General features: G+C 48.7%; 1 protein-coding gene across 3 annotated transcripts in view; it reads left to right on the top strand.

Moving 5' to 3' along the window:
- Nucleotides 1–6,279: 6,279 nt before the first annotated feature.
- ZCCHC7 (zinc finger CCHC-type containing 7) overlaps nt 6,280–15,260 on the top strand; it is a 158,955-nt gene continuing 149,974 nt past the window's right edge. For 2 of the 3 annotated variants that reach the window (XM_050943111.1, XM_050943110.1), the window contains exon 1: nt 6,280–6,376. Coding sequence is in view for 1 of the 3 variants with exons in the window: in XM_050943112.1 (XP_050799069.1) it covers nt 6,285–6,368 (84 nt within the window). In the remaining 2 variants the exon portion in view is untranslated. The remainder of the gene's footprint in view (nt 6,377–15,260) is intronic. The other variant, XM_050943112.1, reaches the window with a different exon arrangement.

Below are 15,260 nucleotides of genomic sequence, written 5' to 3'. Positions count from 1 at the left end.
AGTGAGAGACCAATGCAGCACCTGGAATGAGGGTGGGAAGGACTGCAAGGGCTTGGAACATGAGTGTGGTGCGATGACAAGGGTGAAGATGGAAGCCTGCATGGAGGAAGAATGGGAGCACCTATATGAGGATGTGGCTGAAGATGCAATCCTCAAACTGGCAGGGCACTACAGTGTGCAATAGATGAATCTTCTCATCAGCTTTTCCCTCCTGTGCTCCCAGTGAAGCTAGCTGTAATAGTTGCCATTCACATCCCTCATAGTGCTTTATCAGGATCACAAGTTCACAGACTCATGGGAAAGAGAAAGGCCATAGTGCTAACTTCTACCAAGCATCCTGAGGCAAAGACAATTAACCCCAAAGCAGCTACACAAATGCTACATGGCAGGAAGCTAGAGTAGAATAAATATTATCACAAGAATACTTCTACTACAAGTGGGAAAAAGCATTAGATTTTGGACAGAATTGCTTGACCACACTTTGGTTCGTTGTGAAATATATTCAAGAGACTAAATGTCAGTTTGGTTTATTGCTAAAAGCCAATATTAATATAGTACTGGAAAAAGGTCCAATATGATACCAATCTCCAGGAAGCCATCTCATGTTGACAAGTAAAGGAAGCTATGTACATCATCTGAAACAAGATATAACCACTCAGCTTTCTACCTTGTTCTTCTGGTATCACGGTGTATTCCTTATCTCTTTGTTCTGAACACATGCAGTCCAGGTACTAAGAAGCATGAAGGCATTGTACATGGCAGAACATTCATGTTTTTGTCCTTTTCCTTTGGGATATTCCAGTATTAGCCTGAGAGAGTAACTCCCTACTTCTTGCTATGTCCCAATCCTGACAGCTGTCCTATCTACTTAAGCCAAAGCTTACTTCAGCTAATGCATGGTGTTTTGGAAAACTTGACATGAGTGGAAAGAATTGTGGGAGAGAATAATACATTCAGTTAATAATTTCTCAACCCTTATGTCTAGGTTCCTCCCCCACTCTGAACTTTAGGGTACAGACGTGAGGACCTGCATGGACACGTCTAAGCTTAATTACTAGCTTAGATCTGGTAACACTGTCATCATCCAGAAATTTCAGTGTCTGGATCACTTCCTGTCCCTCCAAAACCTTCCCCTCCCTGGGAAGCCTTGAGAGGCTTTTTCACCAAGTTCCTGGTGAATACCAATCCAACCCCTTGGATCTTAACACAAGGAGAATTTAACCATCCCTCCCTCCTTTCCCCCACCAATTCCTGGTGAGTCCAGATCCAATCCCCTTGATTTTTCCTTATTTTAAGATCCAATCAGGTTCTTAAAAAGAAAGCTTTTAATTAAAGAAAGAAAGGTAAAAATCATCTCTGTAAAATCAGGATGGAAAATTCTTTACAGGGTAATCAGATTCATATAGCCCAGAGGAACCTCCTCTAGCCTTAGGTTCAAAGTTACAGCAAACAGGTAAAATCCTCTCAGCAAAAAAGGAACATTTACAAGTTGAGAAAACAAAAACAAGACTAACATGCCTTGCCTGGCTGTTACTTACAAGTTTGAAATATGAGAGACTGGTTCAGAAAGATTTGGAGAGTCTGGATTGATGTCTGGTCCCTCTTTGGGCTTGTCTACATCACAAAGTTGCAGCGCTGGTGAGGGGGTTACAGCGCTGCAACTTAGGAGGTGTACACATCTGCAGGGCATCACCAGCGCTGCAACTCCCTGTTTGCAGTGCTGGCCGTACTCCCGTTTTGTCTCGGGTGTAGAGGATCCAGCGCTGGTAATCAAGTGTAGACACTTACCAGCGCTTTTCTTGACCTCCGTGGAATAAGCAGGTATCCCAGCATACCTGAGGAAGCCTCTGGTAATCAAGCTGGTCTCCTTCCCCGGTTTGCTCTCGCGTTCCCCGAACCCCGAGCAAACAGGTCTCCTTCCCTGCGGTTTGCAGGGTGGTTCGGGGAACGCGAGAGCAAAACCGCGGCGAAGCTGGTCTCCTTCCCCGGTTTGCTCTCGCGTTCCCCGAACGCCCGAGCAAGCAGGTCTTCCCTGCGGTTTGCAGGGGGGTTCGGGGAACGCGAGAGCAAACCGCGGCGAAGCTGGTCTCCTTCCCCGGTTTGCTCTCGCGTTCCCCGAACCCCCGAGCAAGCAGGTCTCCTTCCCTGCGGTTTGCAGGGGGGTTCGGGGAACGCGAGAGCAAACCGCGGCGAAGCTGGTCTCCTTCCCCGGTTTGCTCTCGCGTTCCCCGAACCCCCCTGCAAACCGCAGGGAAGGAGACCTGCTTGCTCGGGGGTTCGGGGAACGCGAGAGCAAACCGCGGGCAAGCTGGTCTCCTTCCTCGGTTTGCTCTCGCGTTCCCCGAACCCCCCTTGAAGCCGCCCAACAGCGCTGCAGTGTGGCCACATCTAACACCACTTGCAGCGCTGGTTGCTGTAAGTGTGGCCACTCTGCAGCGCTGGCCCTATACAGCTGTACTAATACAGCTGTAACAACCAGCGCTGCAAAATTGTAGATGTAGACATACCCTTAGTCCCAAGAGCGAACAACACCCAAAACAAAGAGCACAAACAAAAGATTTCCCCCCACCAAGATTTGAAAGTATCTTGTCCCCTTATTGGTCCTCTGGTCAGGTGTCAGCCAGGTTTACCAAGCTTCTTAACCCTTTACAGGTAAAGGAGGCATTAACCCTTAACTATCTGTTTATGACACCTTATATAACACTATACCTAGCATCTGTATTGGCTAACAAGATTCTAGACATTAAGTGGCTGACAACCTGTCAATGGACCAGCTATACTATCAGCACTGTGGTCATAATTATTGAGGGTCAGTAATACAAGAGGGGAAAAAGACTTTTAAATGATTCCAGGGAAAACACTGGCTCTCTGTTCCTTGAAGACATCCAGAATGCTGCTGACAGAATCATCCCCCTTTTCCCATCTCATAAGTCAGGGTGGGCAAACTTTTTTGCCTGAGGGCCACATTTGGGTGGGGAAATTGCATGCAGGGCCATGAAAGTAGGGCCAGGGTTGGGATGCAGAAGGTAGTGCAGAGTGTGGGAGCAGGCATGGTGTGCAGGAAGGGGCTCAGGGCAAGGGGTTGGGGTGCAGGAAGGGTGCGGGGTGCAGGACTGGGCTCAGGGAAGGGGTTGGGGTGCAAAAGGGGTGAGGAGTGTAGGAAGGGGCTCAGGGCAGGGGGTTGGGGTGCAGAGTGCGGGAGGGGGCTCAGGGCAGGGGTGTAAGAGGGGCATGGCGGGGGTTGGGGTGTGGGGTCCAGGAGGGGTTCAGGGTGCAGACTCCAGCCCGATGTTGCTTACCTAGAGTGACTCTGGGGTGGCAGCAGCATGCACTGGGGTCAGGGCAGGCTCCCTGCCTGCCCTGGCCCCACACAGCTCCTGGAAGTGGCCAGCACCACATCCCTGTGGCCCCTGGAGGAGGGGCGGGCAGAGGGCTCCACACGCTGCCCTTGTCTGTGTGTACCTCCCCCAAAGCTCCCATTGGCCAGGAACAGGGAACCGTGGCCAATGGGAGCTTCGGAGTAGGTACCCGCAGGCGACAGCAGCATGCGGTGCCCTCTGCCACCGCTCCCCCACCAGGGGCCGCAGGGACATGGTGCAAGCTGCTTCCACGAGTGGCACGGGGCCTATAGCGCCAAAGGGGTGGGAGTCCCATGGGCTGGACTCAAAGCCCTGACGGGCTGGATCTGGCCCGCAGGCCGTAGTTTACCCACCCCTGTCATAAGTTAATTACAGTGAAAGACACCAACAGCAGCAATTTCAGGTTCCAGGCATTAGCTCCACACAACAGTGAAATGGCCAATGACAGAATGAGCTGAGAACAAGCAAGCAGCACAGAAAGGCCAGCCTCATGGAAACCAGCACAACTGGACGTTACACCCTTATTACCGGGACTGCAATGGGGGCGTGAGGGGTCCTCCCCAGGATCTGCCTAAGCACCAAGATTAGACACCACTCCCAATAGGTAGGGCAGATGTTCAGAGTATGATCAAGTGGGCTTTTCTGGGCTTCATAGTTTGGATACTCCATAAGCAGGGCCAGACTAAGGCATGTGACCCTGGTTCCTAGAATTATGTGATTATCAGAATCCCAGCTGTCATTTAACAAAAAGGAAAGTTTCTAGTCCTCATGGATGCAAAGAAAAGTATGAACACACACCCCACGCAGCAATGATTGCCTGAGTCTGCCAACAGCCTTCATCCGAGGGACTCATTGGAGTGTGAGGGGAAGGGCACCCTACTGCTGCTCCCAACACTGCCACTGGTCCACAAGGGGAAGGGAGTGCTCCTGGTCTCGCTAGGTAGCCAGGAAGGAAATGGAAACACCCCCAAGCCCCCTAGAACAGACGGCCCCCCATGGAGAACACTGGCTGCCAGCCTTGCAATATGGCAGGCGTGGGCAAACTACAGCCTGTGGGCCACATCTGGCCCACGGGACCGTCCTGCCCGGCTCCCAAGTTCCTAGTCCAAGAGGCTCGCCCCCAGCCCCTTCCCTGCTGTCCTCCCTCTCCCGCAGCCTCAGCTCACTCGCTCCACCGCTGGCACAATGCTCTGGGCAGTGGGGCTGTGAGCACCTGGGGCCGCACAGCTGCAGAGCCCGGCCTGACCCAGTGCTCTGTGCTGCACAGTGGCAGCAGTGTGGCTGTAGTGCTGCTAGCCACCGCTACTCCAGGCAGCCTGGTAAGGTGGCAGGGAGTGGGGTTGGATAGAGGGCAGGGGAGTTTGGAGGGGGTGAGCAGGGGTGGATAGGAGTCAGGAGGGAACAGGGGGTTGAATGGGGACAGGGTCCTAGGGGGCAGTCAGGAATGAGAAGAGGGGTTGCATGGGGTGGCAGGGATCCAGGGGATGTCAGGGAAGGGGGGGGGCGGGGGTTGGATGGGGCAGGAGTCCCAGGGGGGCAGATAGGAGGTGGGGGTCAGGCCATGACCCCTCTCCAACTGGCCTGCCAAACAATTTACAAAACCTGATGCGGCCCTCAGGCCAAAAAGTTTGCCTGCCCCTGCACTATGGGATAAGAGAGGTGGCTCTGACTGAAGCAATACCCATCTGTGGCTAGAAAAAAGAACCACCTCCTACAGCAGACTGTGGAGCTATTGGTAATATGCTCATCCCTCTCCTTCAGGCTGTGATCAGCAAGGAGATAGATATCAGTGTCATTGTTAATACCACGGCTAAAGACAATCTGCAGAGATGCACAGCGCAGTTCCCTCTCAAAGCTATCATTCCAGGCTCTGCAGACTTGTGCAAATATTGCACCATCAGTTAGGATGGGGTCATTCCCCTCCCCGTCAGGCCTCTTGGTCCTGGCTCTCTGCAGATGGGGTCAGTCCCCTCCTCTGATGCTATACGTCTGTACAGATTAAAGCAGTGTCACTGCGTTGGTCATTCTGGGGTCAGTCCACTCTCTTGGGGCCATTGGTACAGGCTCTCTGCAGACTCAGGCAGGGTCGCTGTGTTGGTCACCCTGGAGTCAGGCCACTCTCTTGGGGCTACTGGTGCAGGCTCTCTGCAGACAAAAGCAGCATTGCTATGTCAGTCACTATGGGGTCAGTCCCACTTACTTGGGGTATCACTGCATGCTCTCCGCAGTCTCACAGTATCGGTCACTCTGGGCTAACTCCCCTTTACTGGGGCAGCCTGCGAAGGCTCTCTGCAGACTCAGGCAGCATGGCTCTGTTGGTCACTTTTGCAGACTCAAGCAGTGCTGTTGTACCAGCCGCTCTAGGGTCAGCCTCCCTGGTGCTATGGGGCAAGGCCGTCTGCAGGCTTAGGCAGCGCCGCTGTACAGGTTCCTGAGGGGTCAGTAGTCTATGGGGGCTATCGGTGCAGGCTCTTAGCAAGCTCAGGCAGCGTTGCTGCATCACTGTGGGGCCAGCCCCAGGGCTATGGGCCCAGGCTCTCTGCAGACTCGGGCAGGGTCGCTGAGACCGAGCGGTTCCCACCTCGCCCCCCCACGACCACCCCGCGTAGGCTGCAGCCCGGCTGCTCTCGCCAGCCCGCACTCCCCGGGCAACGCTCAGCAACGGCCGGTCTCGCGCCACGCGCCCTGACCCCGCCGCTCCCGCCCCTCTGAGCGCCACGTGCCGCGCGCACATCCGAAGCCCCATGGACTCATGGGACATGTAGTTTTTTGGCGGTTCGGCGCAGCCCAGGCTCCGTCCACGAGCCGAGGGAAGCGGCCGGGACCGCGCCTCGCCAGCAGCGCGCGAGGCCGGGGGAAGCGCAGAGCCCGCGCCAGTGACGCGCCCCTTCAGCAGCCCTCCCCTGCGCCGGAAGTGCCGGCGCCATGGGCGGGGCCTCGGGGGCGTCCCCGGCGCGTGTTCCGGTCGTGGAGTTTCCTGGTTGGTGCTTCCTGGTGCAGGAGCCGGCAGCGAGTGTGTGAGTGAGCGGGGCCGCCGGCGGGCAGGCAGCACCCAGCGTGGCGGGCCGGGCCTCGCCGCCTCCCCCTCTTCAGAGCCTCTCCTCCTGTATGCCCCCTGCCGGAGCCTCCCCATCCTCAGAGCCCCTCCCCCCTGAATGCCCCCTGCCCGAGCCTCCTCCTCAGAGCCCCTCCCCCCGAATGTCCCCCCGAGCCTCCCCCCTCAGAGCCCCTCCCCCTGAATGCCCCTGCCCGAGCCTCCCCCCTCAGAGCCCCTCCCCCCCGAATGTCCCCCCGAGCCTCCCCCCTCAGAGCCCCTCCCCCCGAATGCCCCCTGCCGGAGCCTCCCCCCTCAGAGCCCCTCCCCCCGTATGTCCCCCCGAGCCTCCCCCCTCAGAGCCCCTCCCCCCGAATGCCCCTGCCCGAGCCTCCCCCCTCAGAGCCCCTCCCCCCGTATGTCCCCCCGAGCTTCCCCCTTCTCAGAGCCCCTCCCCCCGAATGCCCCCTGCCGGAGCCTCCCCCCTCAGAGCCCCTCCCCCCGAATGTCCCCCCGAGCCTCCCCCCTCAGAGCCCCTCCCCCGAATGTCCCCCTCCTCAGAGCCCGTCCCCCTCGAATGCCCTCTGCCCGGCCTCCCTGCTCAGAGCCCCTTCTCCCTGAATGCCACCTGCCCGAGCCGCTCCCCTTCTCCGTGCCCTCTGCCTGGACAGAGCCCATCCCTCCCTGCATGCCCCCAGTCCCTTCTCTTCCATACCCCCTACCTGTCCAGAGCCTCCCCCTCCTCAGAGCCCTCCCCCCAAATGCCCCCTGCCCAAGCCTCCCCCTCCTCAGAGCCTCTCCCTCCTGAATGCCACCTGCCCGAGCTTCTCCCCTCACCCCCCTTTTCTGTTCCCCCTCCCCAGCCAGAGCCCGTCACCCCCACCCCCTTCTCTTCCATACCCCCTACCTGTCCAGAGCCTCCCCCCTCCGAGTAACTTACCCGGCCAGAGCTCCTCCCCCTGAATGCCCCTACCCAAGCCTCCCCCCCCATTACCCTGCCCCCTCCTCAGCCAGAGCCCTTCACCACCTGCATGCCCCCACCCCCTTCTCTTCCATACCCCCTACCTGTCCAGAGCCACCTCCGCCCCCTCCCCAGCCAGAGCCCCCATTCCCTCCAGCCCCTTGTCTTCCATACCTCCTCCTTTTCCAGAGCCACCTCTGCCCTCTACCTGCGTTCCCTGCCCAGCGCGTCTGCCCCCATGTCGACTGCCCACCTCTGCATTCCATGCCCCCTGTTTCCAGAGGCCCTTGCCACTCTCCCACAGCATGCTCTGGTCCTTGCCCAGAGCCTCCTGCCTGCCCCCAAGCTCCATCGTCCTAAAGCTCCCTTTCTCCAGCGCCTCTTCACCCCCTTATACCTCGTGTTCCCCAGAGTCCAAATGCCCCTTTCCTCAGACTCCCCTCCCCAGAGCTGCTTCTTCAGCACATACGCCCTGTCTCAGATCCTGGAGAACATCACTTCCACTACATGTCCTCTGCATCAGTGCCCCCCACCCCATCTTCATCATGTCCTGCCCAGAGTCACTTCCCCGCTGCCTACCCCTTTCCTTGTCTCCCTTCCGCAGCCCGAAACTGTCCACATATGACATGGTATCCATATGATGATGGCTCCCGAATGTTGATCCTTTTACATCTAACTAGTATAAATCAGTGTATTGCAGCTGGCCTTGATACTGGGGTCCCAGCATGCAGTACTCCCTCTTGATCCAAGTAGTGTCTACTTAGACCAAGATGGTATATCTCATGTTGGCACCTGTTGTCTTTATTTAAGCTGAGGTGGGCCAGGCTCTGCTGTCTTGTGCCATAAAAGCTTTTAGTAGTTAAATGCCTTAAATTTTAGAGCTGCTTGGTATTAAAAAAAAAAAAAAGTGCTTGTCTTCCGTGTTATTGTATAAATGTCTAGTTCTTCAATTGCTATATGAGTGCCAAACCTGTACGTCCCTAGACAGTTCAGGAAAAGAGTGAGTAGTGGGTCCCTGGCAGTTTCATCCTTAGAACTTTGTATTTTATGGGAAAGGTCAGAAGGAGGCACTTGGAGAGGGAGAAGAGATTAATGTAATTTCAATAAAATTACATTTGTGTGTTCTGTAAATGGGTACCACATATATTCTGCATAGACAGTTGGGTTATCACCTTTCCTTTCCTTCCCCATTCGCTGTCCTAGAAACCTCCATTTTTATGATCTTCTACACTGACATAATGTTGGGTTATTTATAAGTTCATCATATGGATTGTTGGCAGAGAGGTGTGCTTAGGTCTTCAGGTAAAATTCATCCTTGATGTAAAGGGACAATTCAGCTGATTTAAATGGAGTTGCACCCATTCTGTGATCATGGTGGGAAAAAGTGTTTAGATGACATCCGTAAGAGATCACTGTAAAGAATACCTGAAGTTTTTAATTCTTTTATAAGAACAAGAATGCCCATACTCGGTCAGACTAGTGGTCCATGTGATCGTGCATTATATGAAGGAAATACACCTCTACCCCTATATAACGCTGTCTTCGGGAGCCAAAAAATCTTACTGTGTGAAACCATGTTATATTGAACTTGCTTTGATCCACCGGAGTGTGTAGCCCCCCCGCCCCCCAGCACTGCTTTACTGCATTATATCCAAATTTGTGTTATATCAGGTGTACTTCCTTTTGTTTGTTTTAAATCTGTTACCTGTTAATTTCATTGTGTGACCCCTGGTTCTTTTGTTATTTAAAGAGGTAGATAACACTCCCATATTCTCTTTCTCCACACCAGTCATGATTTTATAGACCTCTATCATATCCCCCCTTAGTTGTCTGTTTTCCAAGCTCAGCAGTCTCGGTCTTTTGATCTCTCCTCATATGGAAGGTGTTTCATCCCCTTAATCATTTTTGTTGCCCTTCTCTGTACTTTTTCTGTTTCTAATATCTTTTTTGAGATGGGGCAACCAGAACCACATGCATTATTCAAGGAGTGGGTTTACCATTGATTTATATGGTGGCATTATGCTATTTGCTGTCAACTTATCTATTCCTTTTTAAATGGTTTCTAACACTTACCTTTTTTGACTACCTCTGCACATTGAGTGGATATTTTCAGAGAACTAGCCGCAAGGACTCCAAGATCTCTTTCTTGACCGGTAACAGTTTATTTAGAAACCCTCATTCTGTATGTATAATTGGGATTATGTTTTCCAATGTGTATTAGTTTGTATTTACCAATCCTGCATTTTATCTGCCATTTTGTTACCCCGTCACCCAGTTTTGTGAGATTCCTTTGTAACTCTCCGCAGTCTGTTTTGGTCTTAACTACCTTGAGTAATATTGTATCATCTGCAAACTATGCCACCTTTTTTGCCCTCTTTTTCAGATCATTTATGAATATGTTGAACAGCACACATCTCAGTACAGATCCTTGAAGGACCATGCTATTTACTTCTTTCCATTGTGAAAACTGACCATTTTTTCATATCATTTATTTCTTGTCTTTTAACCAGTTACTGATCCATGAGAGGACCTTCCCCCTTATCCCATGACTTTGCTTAAAAGCCTTTGGTGTGAGACCTTGTCAAATGCATTGTGCAAGTCCAAATACACTCTGTCCACTGGATCATCCTTGTCCACATGATTGTTGACCTCCTCAGGGAATTCTAATAGATTGGTGAGGCATGCGTTCGCTTTACAAAAGCCTTTTTGACTCTTCCCCAACATATTGTGCTCACCTTTGTGTCTGATGATTCTGTTTAAGACACTATTTCTGTCTCAGACTCAATTTTTTCTTGTTTAAAGCAGTTTTCACTCTACTTGAAAACTATTTTTCTCCATTTGAACAAACTACAAACATGCTAGTAAACTAACATTTGAAGAAAGAGTGCTTAGTCTCTCCTGTTGCTTCTTATTTGTTTGGATAGACTGCTGTTTAGCAATGCAGGCTAGCCTCCCTTTGCCTCTGACATAATCATAATGGCAGGGCTACATTATCCATTAGTGTCAACCTCATGGTGCCCTCCATCTACTTCTATACTACTTGAAACTGGGATAAAAGACACTTAGATACAGCCTATGTCAGCTCTGGTGCAGGATGGATTAAAATGATTTCAATTTAAATAAAATGTGTTTCAATTTAAATAGATTTGTTTAAAGATTAATTTAAATTTACAGCCATCTATCTGAAGTTCTGTTAGAATAATTTAAAACATTAAAAACACCAGTTCAGTAAGTTAAATAGACATTATGCATTGCACATCTTCAGTTGTCATAGTGGTATTATTCATGATACGTGAACTGTGTAGTGCTTTAGCCTATTTAATTAAATATAGATAAAATGGAATAGAGATTTTCTAGTCTGGACTCTTAAGTGTTACAGGTATTATCCAAATCTCAAATGATTTAAATCTGAACAAGCTGGTGGGGATTGAATAGGTTTTGGCAGTTCTCTGAGACCATTGTTTTTTCTAGAACAGAATATCTTCATTTGCTGCTTTGTTTTGTTTTGTTTTTTATACTTGGGAAAAGGACTAGCTATTCTCCTTTCTCTTGTACTTACTCCATTAAACAATGCAACACATCTTTGTTTTGTACAACTTCTTTAATACAGCCTTTGCCCTAAAACAGTTTACAGAGATTACATAAAAGTACAGGAAGAGAAGAATGAAGATGTATAGGTAGAGCCTGAAATATTTACCAGAGATCCCTGCCATTGCAGGGCCTTCTGACGGCAGTAGAGTTCTGTTGCTCTTTCCTTCCTCAGTATCCTGGCTTCTGCTGGGGCCTTATCCCTTCTCATTCTCTGTTTTCTCTATAGTCTCTTTCCCATCCTGGATTAGCTCAAATGCCTTTAATGCTAATATTCTTAGCAGCAACCAGCAGGGAAGTATCATGTCAATTTTGCGCTTCAGTTTTATTGCTGTCCATCTGGTATTAAGTAGCATCAGAGAAACTGACTAGATTTGTCAATTCTGTTGGTTGCTGCGTTGTGAAGATTCGCTGTAGCAGGTGCACTGGAGGTGACTACAGACTCAGGGAACAAACACGCCAGAGGTCCACATTTGAAAGGCTGTCTTTGCAGCTACAAGGGGATAGAGTGTTAAAAAAGATGTTTTCAATTTACATTTGAAATCAGATGGAGAGTTATTTAAACAGGAGTTGTCTTCCAGATGGCAAGCGAAATAGAGGAAAAGGCCATTGTGCCATCTGTGTGCTATATGTTGGGAGTAGCAGGAAGACAGTACTAGATTAGCCGAGGAATTATGGGGAGAGTGGTTGATGTAATAGAGACACAGAGTATGTGAAGTTGGTTCGAGCAACTCCATGAAGACTATTTAATATAAGGGGTACTGTTCTTCCCAAGGCAGGGTAGTGTTGATGGTGGTGGCGGCAGCAAGGGATAGCATTAGATGCCAGACCACCCAGTTGGCTGTTGTGCACAACACTCTCTAGCATGCATAAATGCTACTTTCTGAATGTTCCAAACAGTACCTTCTCAGCTGTGGTCAATGAAGGAGCTTCGTGCAAGAGAATGTGTTTTACTAGCCGTTATTCCAGAGCTTCATTTGGTACGACTGTTGGGTGTTCTTTCTCCATCCTGTAAAAAGCAACAAAGTGTCCCGTGGCACCTTATAGACTAACACGTTTTGGAGCATAAGCTTTCGTGGGTGAATACCCACTTCGTCAGACGCATGTCATCTGTTAGTCTATAAGGTGCCACAGGACTCTTTATCACTTTTTGCAGATCCAGACTAACACGGCTACCCCTCTGATACTTTCTCCATCCTGTAACTCTGCCTTCTAGTCAGTAACTACACCTTGCTCTTTTCTGCCCACCCCTTCATCCTCTACAATGTTTGTCATTTTTCAATCACATGATGCTATTTTTAAAAAAATCTCTCTTAAGAAACTTATTTGTTAAATGGCGATGTATAAAACTGCTGTCAAATGCACAATGTAAATAAGTTGAAAAAATACAATGTTTTTTTTCTCTAATCTCTTTATTTTAGAATTCTAGGCTGTTGCTTGTAACAACAGTGGTTTAAAAAATTTCAGACAAGCGTGACTTTTTTTTTTAAACTTGGCTATGTTCCTTTAATTGGGTTGTTCTCATTTAGTGTCCGAGAGACACTGCCCGCCATTTTGCAACTATTATTGTTCTTTGCCTGTGGCACAAAGCAGTTTAGTCTTCTGAGGACTAAAATGCCTTAATTTAACTGAAGTGGTTGGGCTCAACATAGGGATATTTGCGTGAAACTCAGTAGCCTGTGATAGATCGGCCTAGATGATCTAATGGCATCTTCTGGTCTGAACTCTAGGACATATTGAGGGAAGCCTTGCACCAAAAGTTGTACCGTGGCTCAGTTAGCAACCACATTTGGCCAAATCCCTGCACCTTTTGTATGTTAGCACCAGGACCTTGACATGGATCTTGAGGCAACATGGCGTGTGAATCACCAGTGTGATGTGCTCTTATTGGTCTGTATTACCTAGGGAAATGGTGGACCAGCTGAAGCTTCTGCTTGGCTTTCACACTGAAACCCAAGGGAGTTCTTTGTGGTAGTCCAGCGTAAAGGTGACGACCATCAGTCCGTATGGGTAGGCCCACATATGAAAGGAAATACTCAATTTAGCTGAAGATCGAAAAAAGCATTTCTGGCTATTTGAATGTCGATAGGAGTTCGGTAAGATTCCAGGCCTTCCCCATCACAGTCTGAGTGCAGATGTCCTCAACAGAGGATGAAAGGAAAGCTCTGTCAATTTCTGTCGAGGGCTTTCTCTTTTCCTACCAATATAATTTCAGTTTTCCTTGGCTAGAGATTCACCTGCCACTTTTCATCCAAGTATTTTTTCTCACTCCAGCACTAGAAAGTAAGAGTAAAGTTATTGCCCATGTTTGGTGAGAATGAGATGGAGAGCTGGATGCCATCCAACTTATTGGTGATAAAGCCTGTAGTATCTCATCTCCCCAGGGATCTGACATATATGCTGAAGAAGAGAGGAGACACGATTGATCTCTGTAAGGCTCTCCAGTTCAAGAGCCTTGGACAGAAGGAGGAGCAGTTAGTTATCCATCTTGATCCTCTGGAGTCTATCTGACAGGAGAGAATGAATAGACGTTAATGGGGATGGGCCAAATTGCACTAATGTTGTCTAGATGAGTTAGCAGCACCTCATGGTCAAGTGTCAAAGAGTGCTAATAGATCTAACACTGGATGCTTATGTTTTTGGTCATGGCTCACTTAACCAACTTTTCAATAACTTTGTCTAGAATGTGAGGGTTAAAGACACAACAATAATAGGCAAGATTCTTTGAGCTGAGTGATGGCTTCTTGAACACCAGCCAAAGTATTGCTTTTTAACCCTGATGGTGGGCTCACTTTGTTGAAGGAAGTATTCTATACTTGCTTTCAAAAATCACAGATTATTAGTCTAAGGTGGCATAGGGTTGCTTGATTGGGCAAAAACTCTGTCTAGGAAGATAGTGTGTTCCTCATCCTCTGCTCTGATTCTCTCTGTTTGGACCTGGAGAGCTTATATTGAGTGATTCACTGCCAATCCCTGTGCCTCCAAAAGTAATATAAGGGCTCTTCAAGGTAAATGCTAGTTGAGTCAGAGATTGTCTGAAATCAGTGCTTGTACTTTAGCTGTTACAGTTCAGCTAGTCAAGATTTTACAGATGCTATGGCAGAAGTTTTTTTGTTTTTTTTTAACATTTCTCTCAGTTGAAGCATAGAATTGCATAAATTTGTTTGGTTCTTGGATATATTTTGTGTCACTGTGTTCTAATCTCATTCTCTCATGCTTTATCTAACATAGGTCATCAGTGAACCAAGACAATGGGAGGAAGGTGTGTCTAATGGCCAGTGTACCAAGAGTAGTGGTCAACAGATGACTGTAGGGCCTTGCCAGACTATCATTGCACTGGTCATGTAGCTAAATAGGGCTCTCTGTCATGGTGTTCTTTCTGGAAACTCAGTGGGCTGATGAGTCTCCTCTAGTGGACTGACCAATTCAGAGGGATCCTAGACAGAATGTTGTAGTTGTCATGGTGGAGAAGAGTTTTTATGCTAGATAGAAGTGTCATCTGTATGGGTATTAAAGTCTCCCAAATTTATAAATATTGGAGACTCCAGTACCAGGCCAGAAAGAAGCTCAATTAGCTATGTTAAGAAATGGTCAGAAGTTTTTTGATGGAACTGAATTTTTTCTTAAAACTGAAATTTTGTTGGCAAGGGCAGGTTTTGACAAACTTTATAAACCCCCCAAAAGTTTTTTTTTTTTTAATTTGTCAAAATGCCCCATCTTGTTTTTCAGTTTTTTTGGTTCAAAATGACTTGTCATTTTGAAATTTAACTTAATTTATTATTTAAAAAAAAAGTTTTTAAAAAGGTCAAAACTAAACCAAAATATTTTGAAATTATCAAAACAAAATGTTTTGCTTCACCGGAACCATTAAGTTTTTCACTTTGTGAAATATTTTGAGATTTTGCCTTTTGTCTCTATTCAGAGCAGGGTACCATAATAGCAATAGTAAATATAAATTTGAATTTTTGATTTAGGTTTGATATATATCCTTTAACATGCCAAACTATTACCTTCCACAGCCAAAAAACTCAGGATATATCTATACATTGATTAAACACCTGCAGCCTGCCCAGGTCAACTAACTCGGGCTTGTGGAGGCTGTATAATTGCAGTGTAGACATTCATGCTCAAACTGGAACCCAGGCTCTGGGACTCCATGACAGGGGAGGGTCTGTCTTGGAGCCTGGGCTCCATCCAGAACCTGAATGTCTGTATGGCCGTTTTATAGCCTCATAGCCCCAACCCCATGAGCCCAAGTCAGCTGACCTCGGCTGGCTGAGGGTGTTTAATTGCTGTGTAGACATACCCTCAGACTCCA

Source organism: Gopherus flavomarginatus, chromosome 3 (genome assembly GCF_025201925.1).
Source record: "Gopherus flavomarginatus isolate rGopFla2 chromosome 3, rGopFla2.mat.asm, whole genome shotgun sequence".
Lineage (NCBI taxonomy): Eukaryota > Metazoa > Chordata > Testudines > Testudinidae > Gopherus > Gopherus flavomarginatus.
This window is presented reverse-complemented; position numbering and strand designations above follow the sequence as displayed.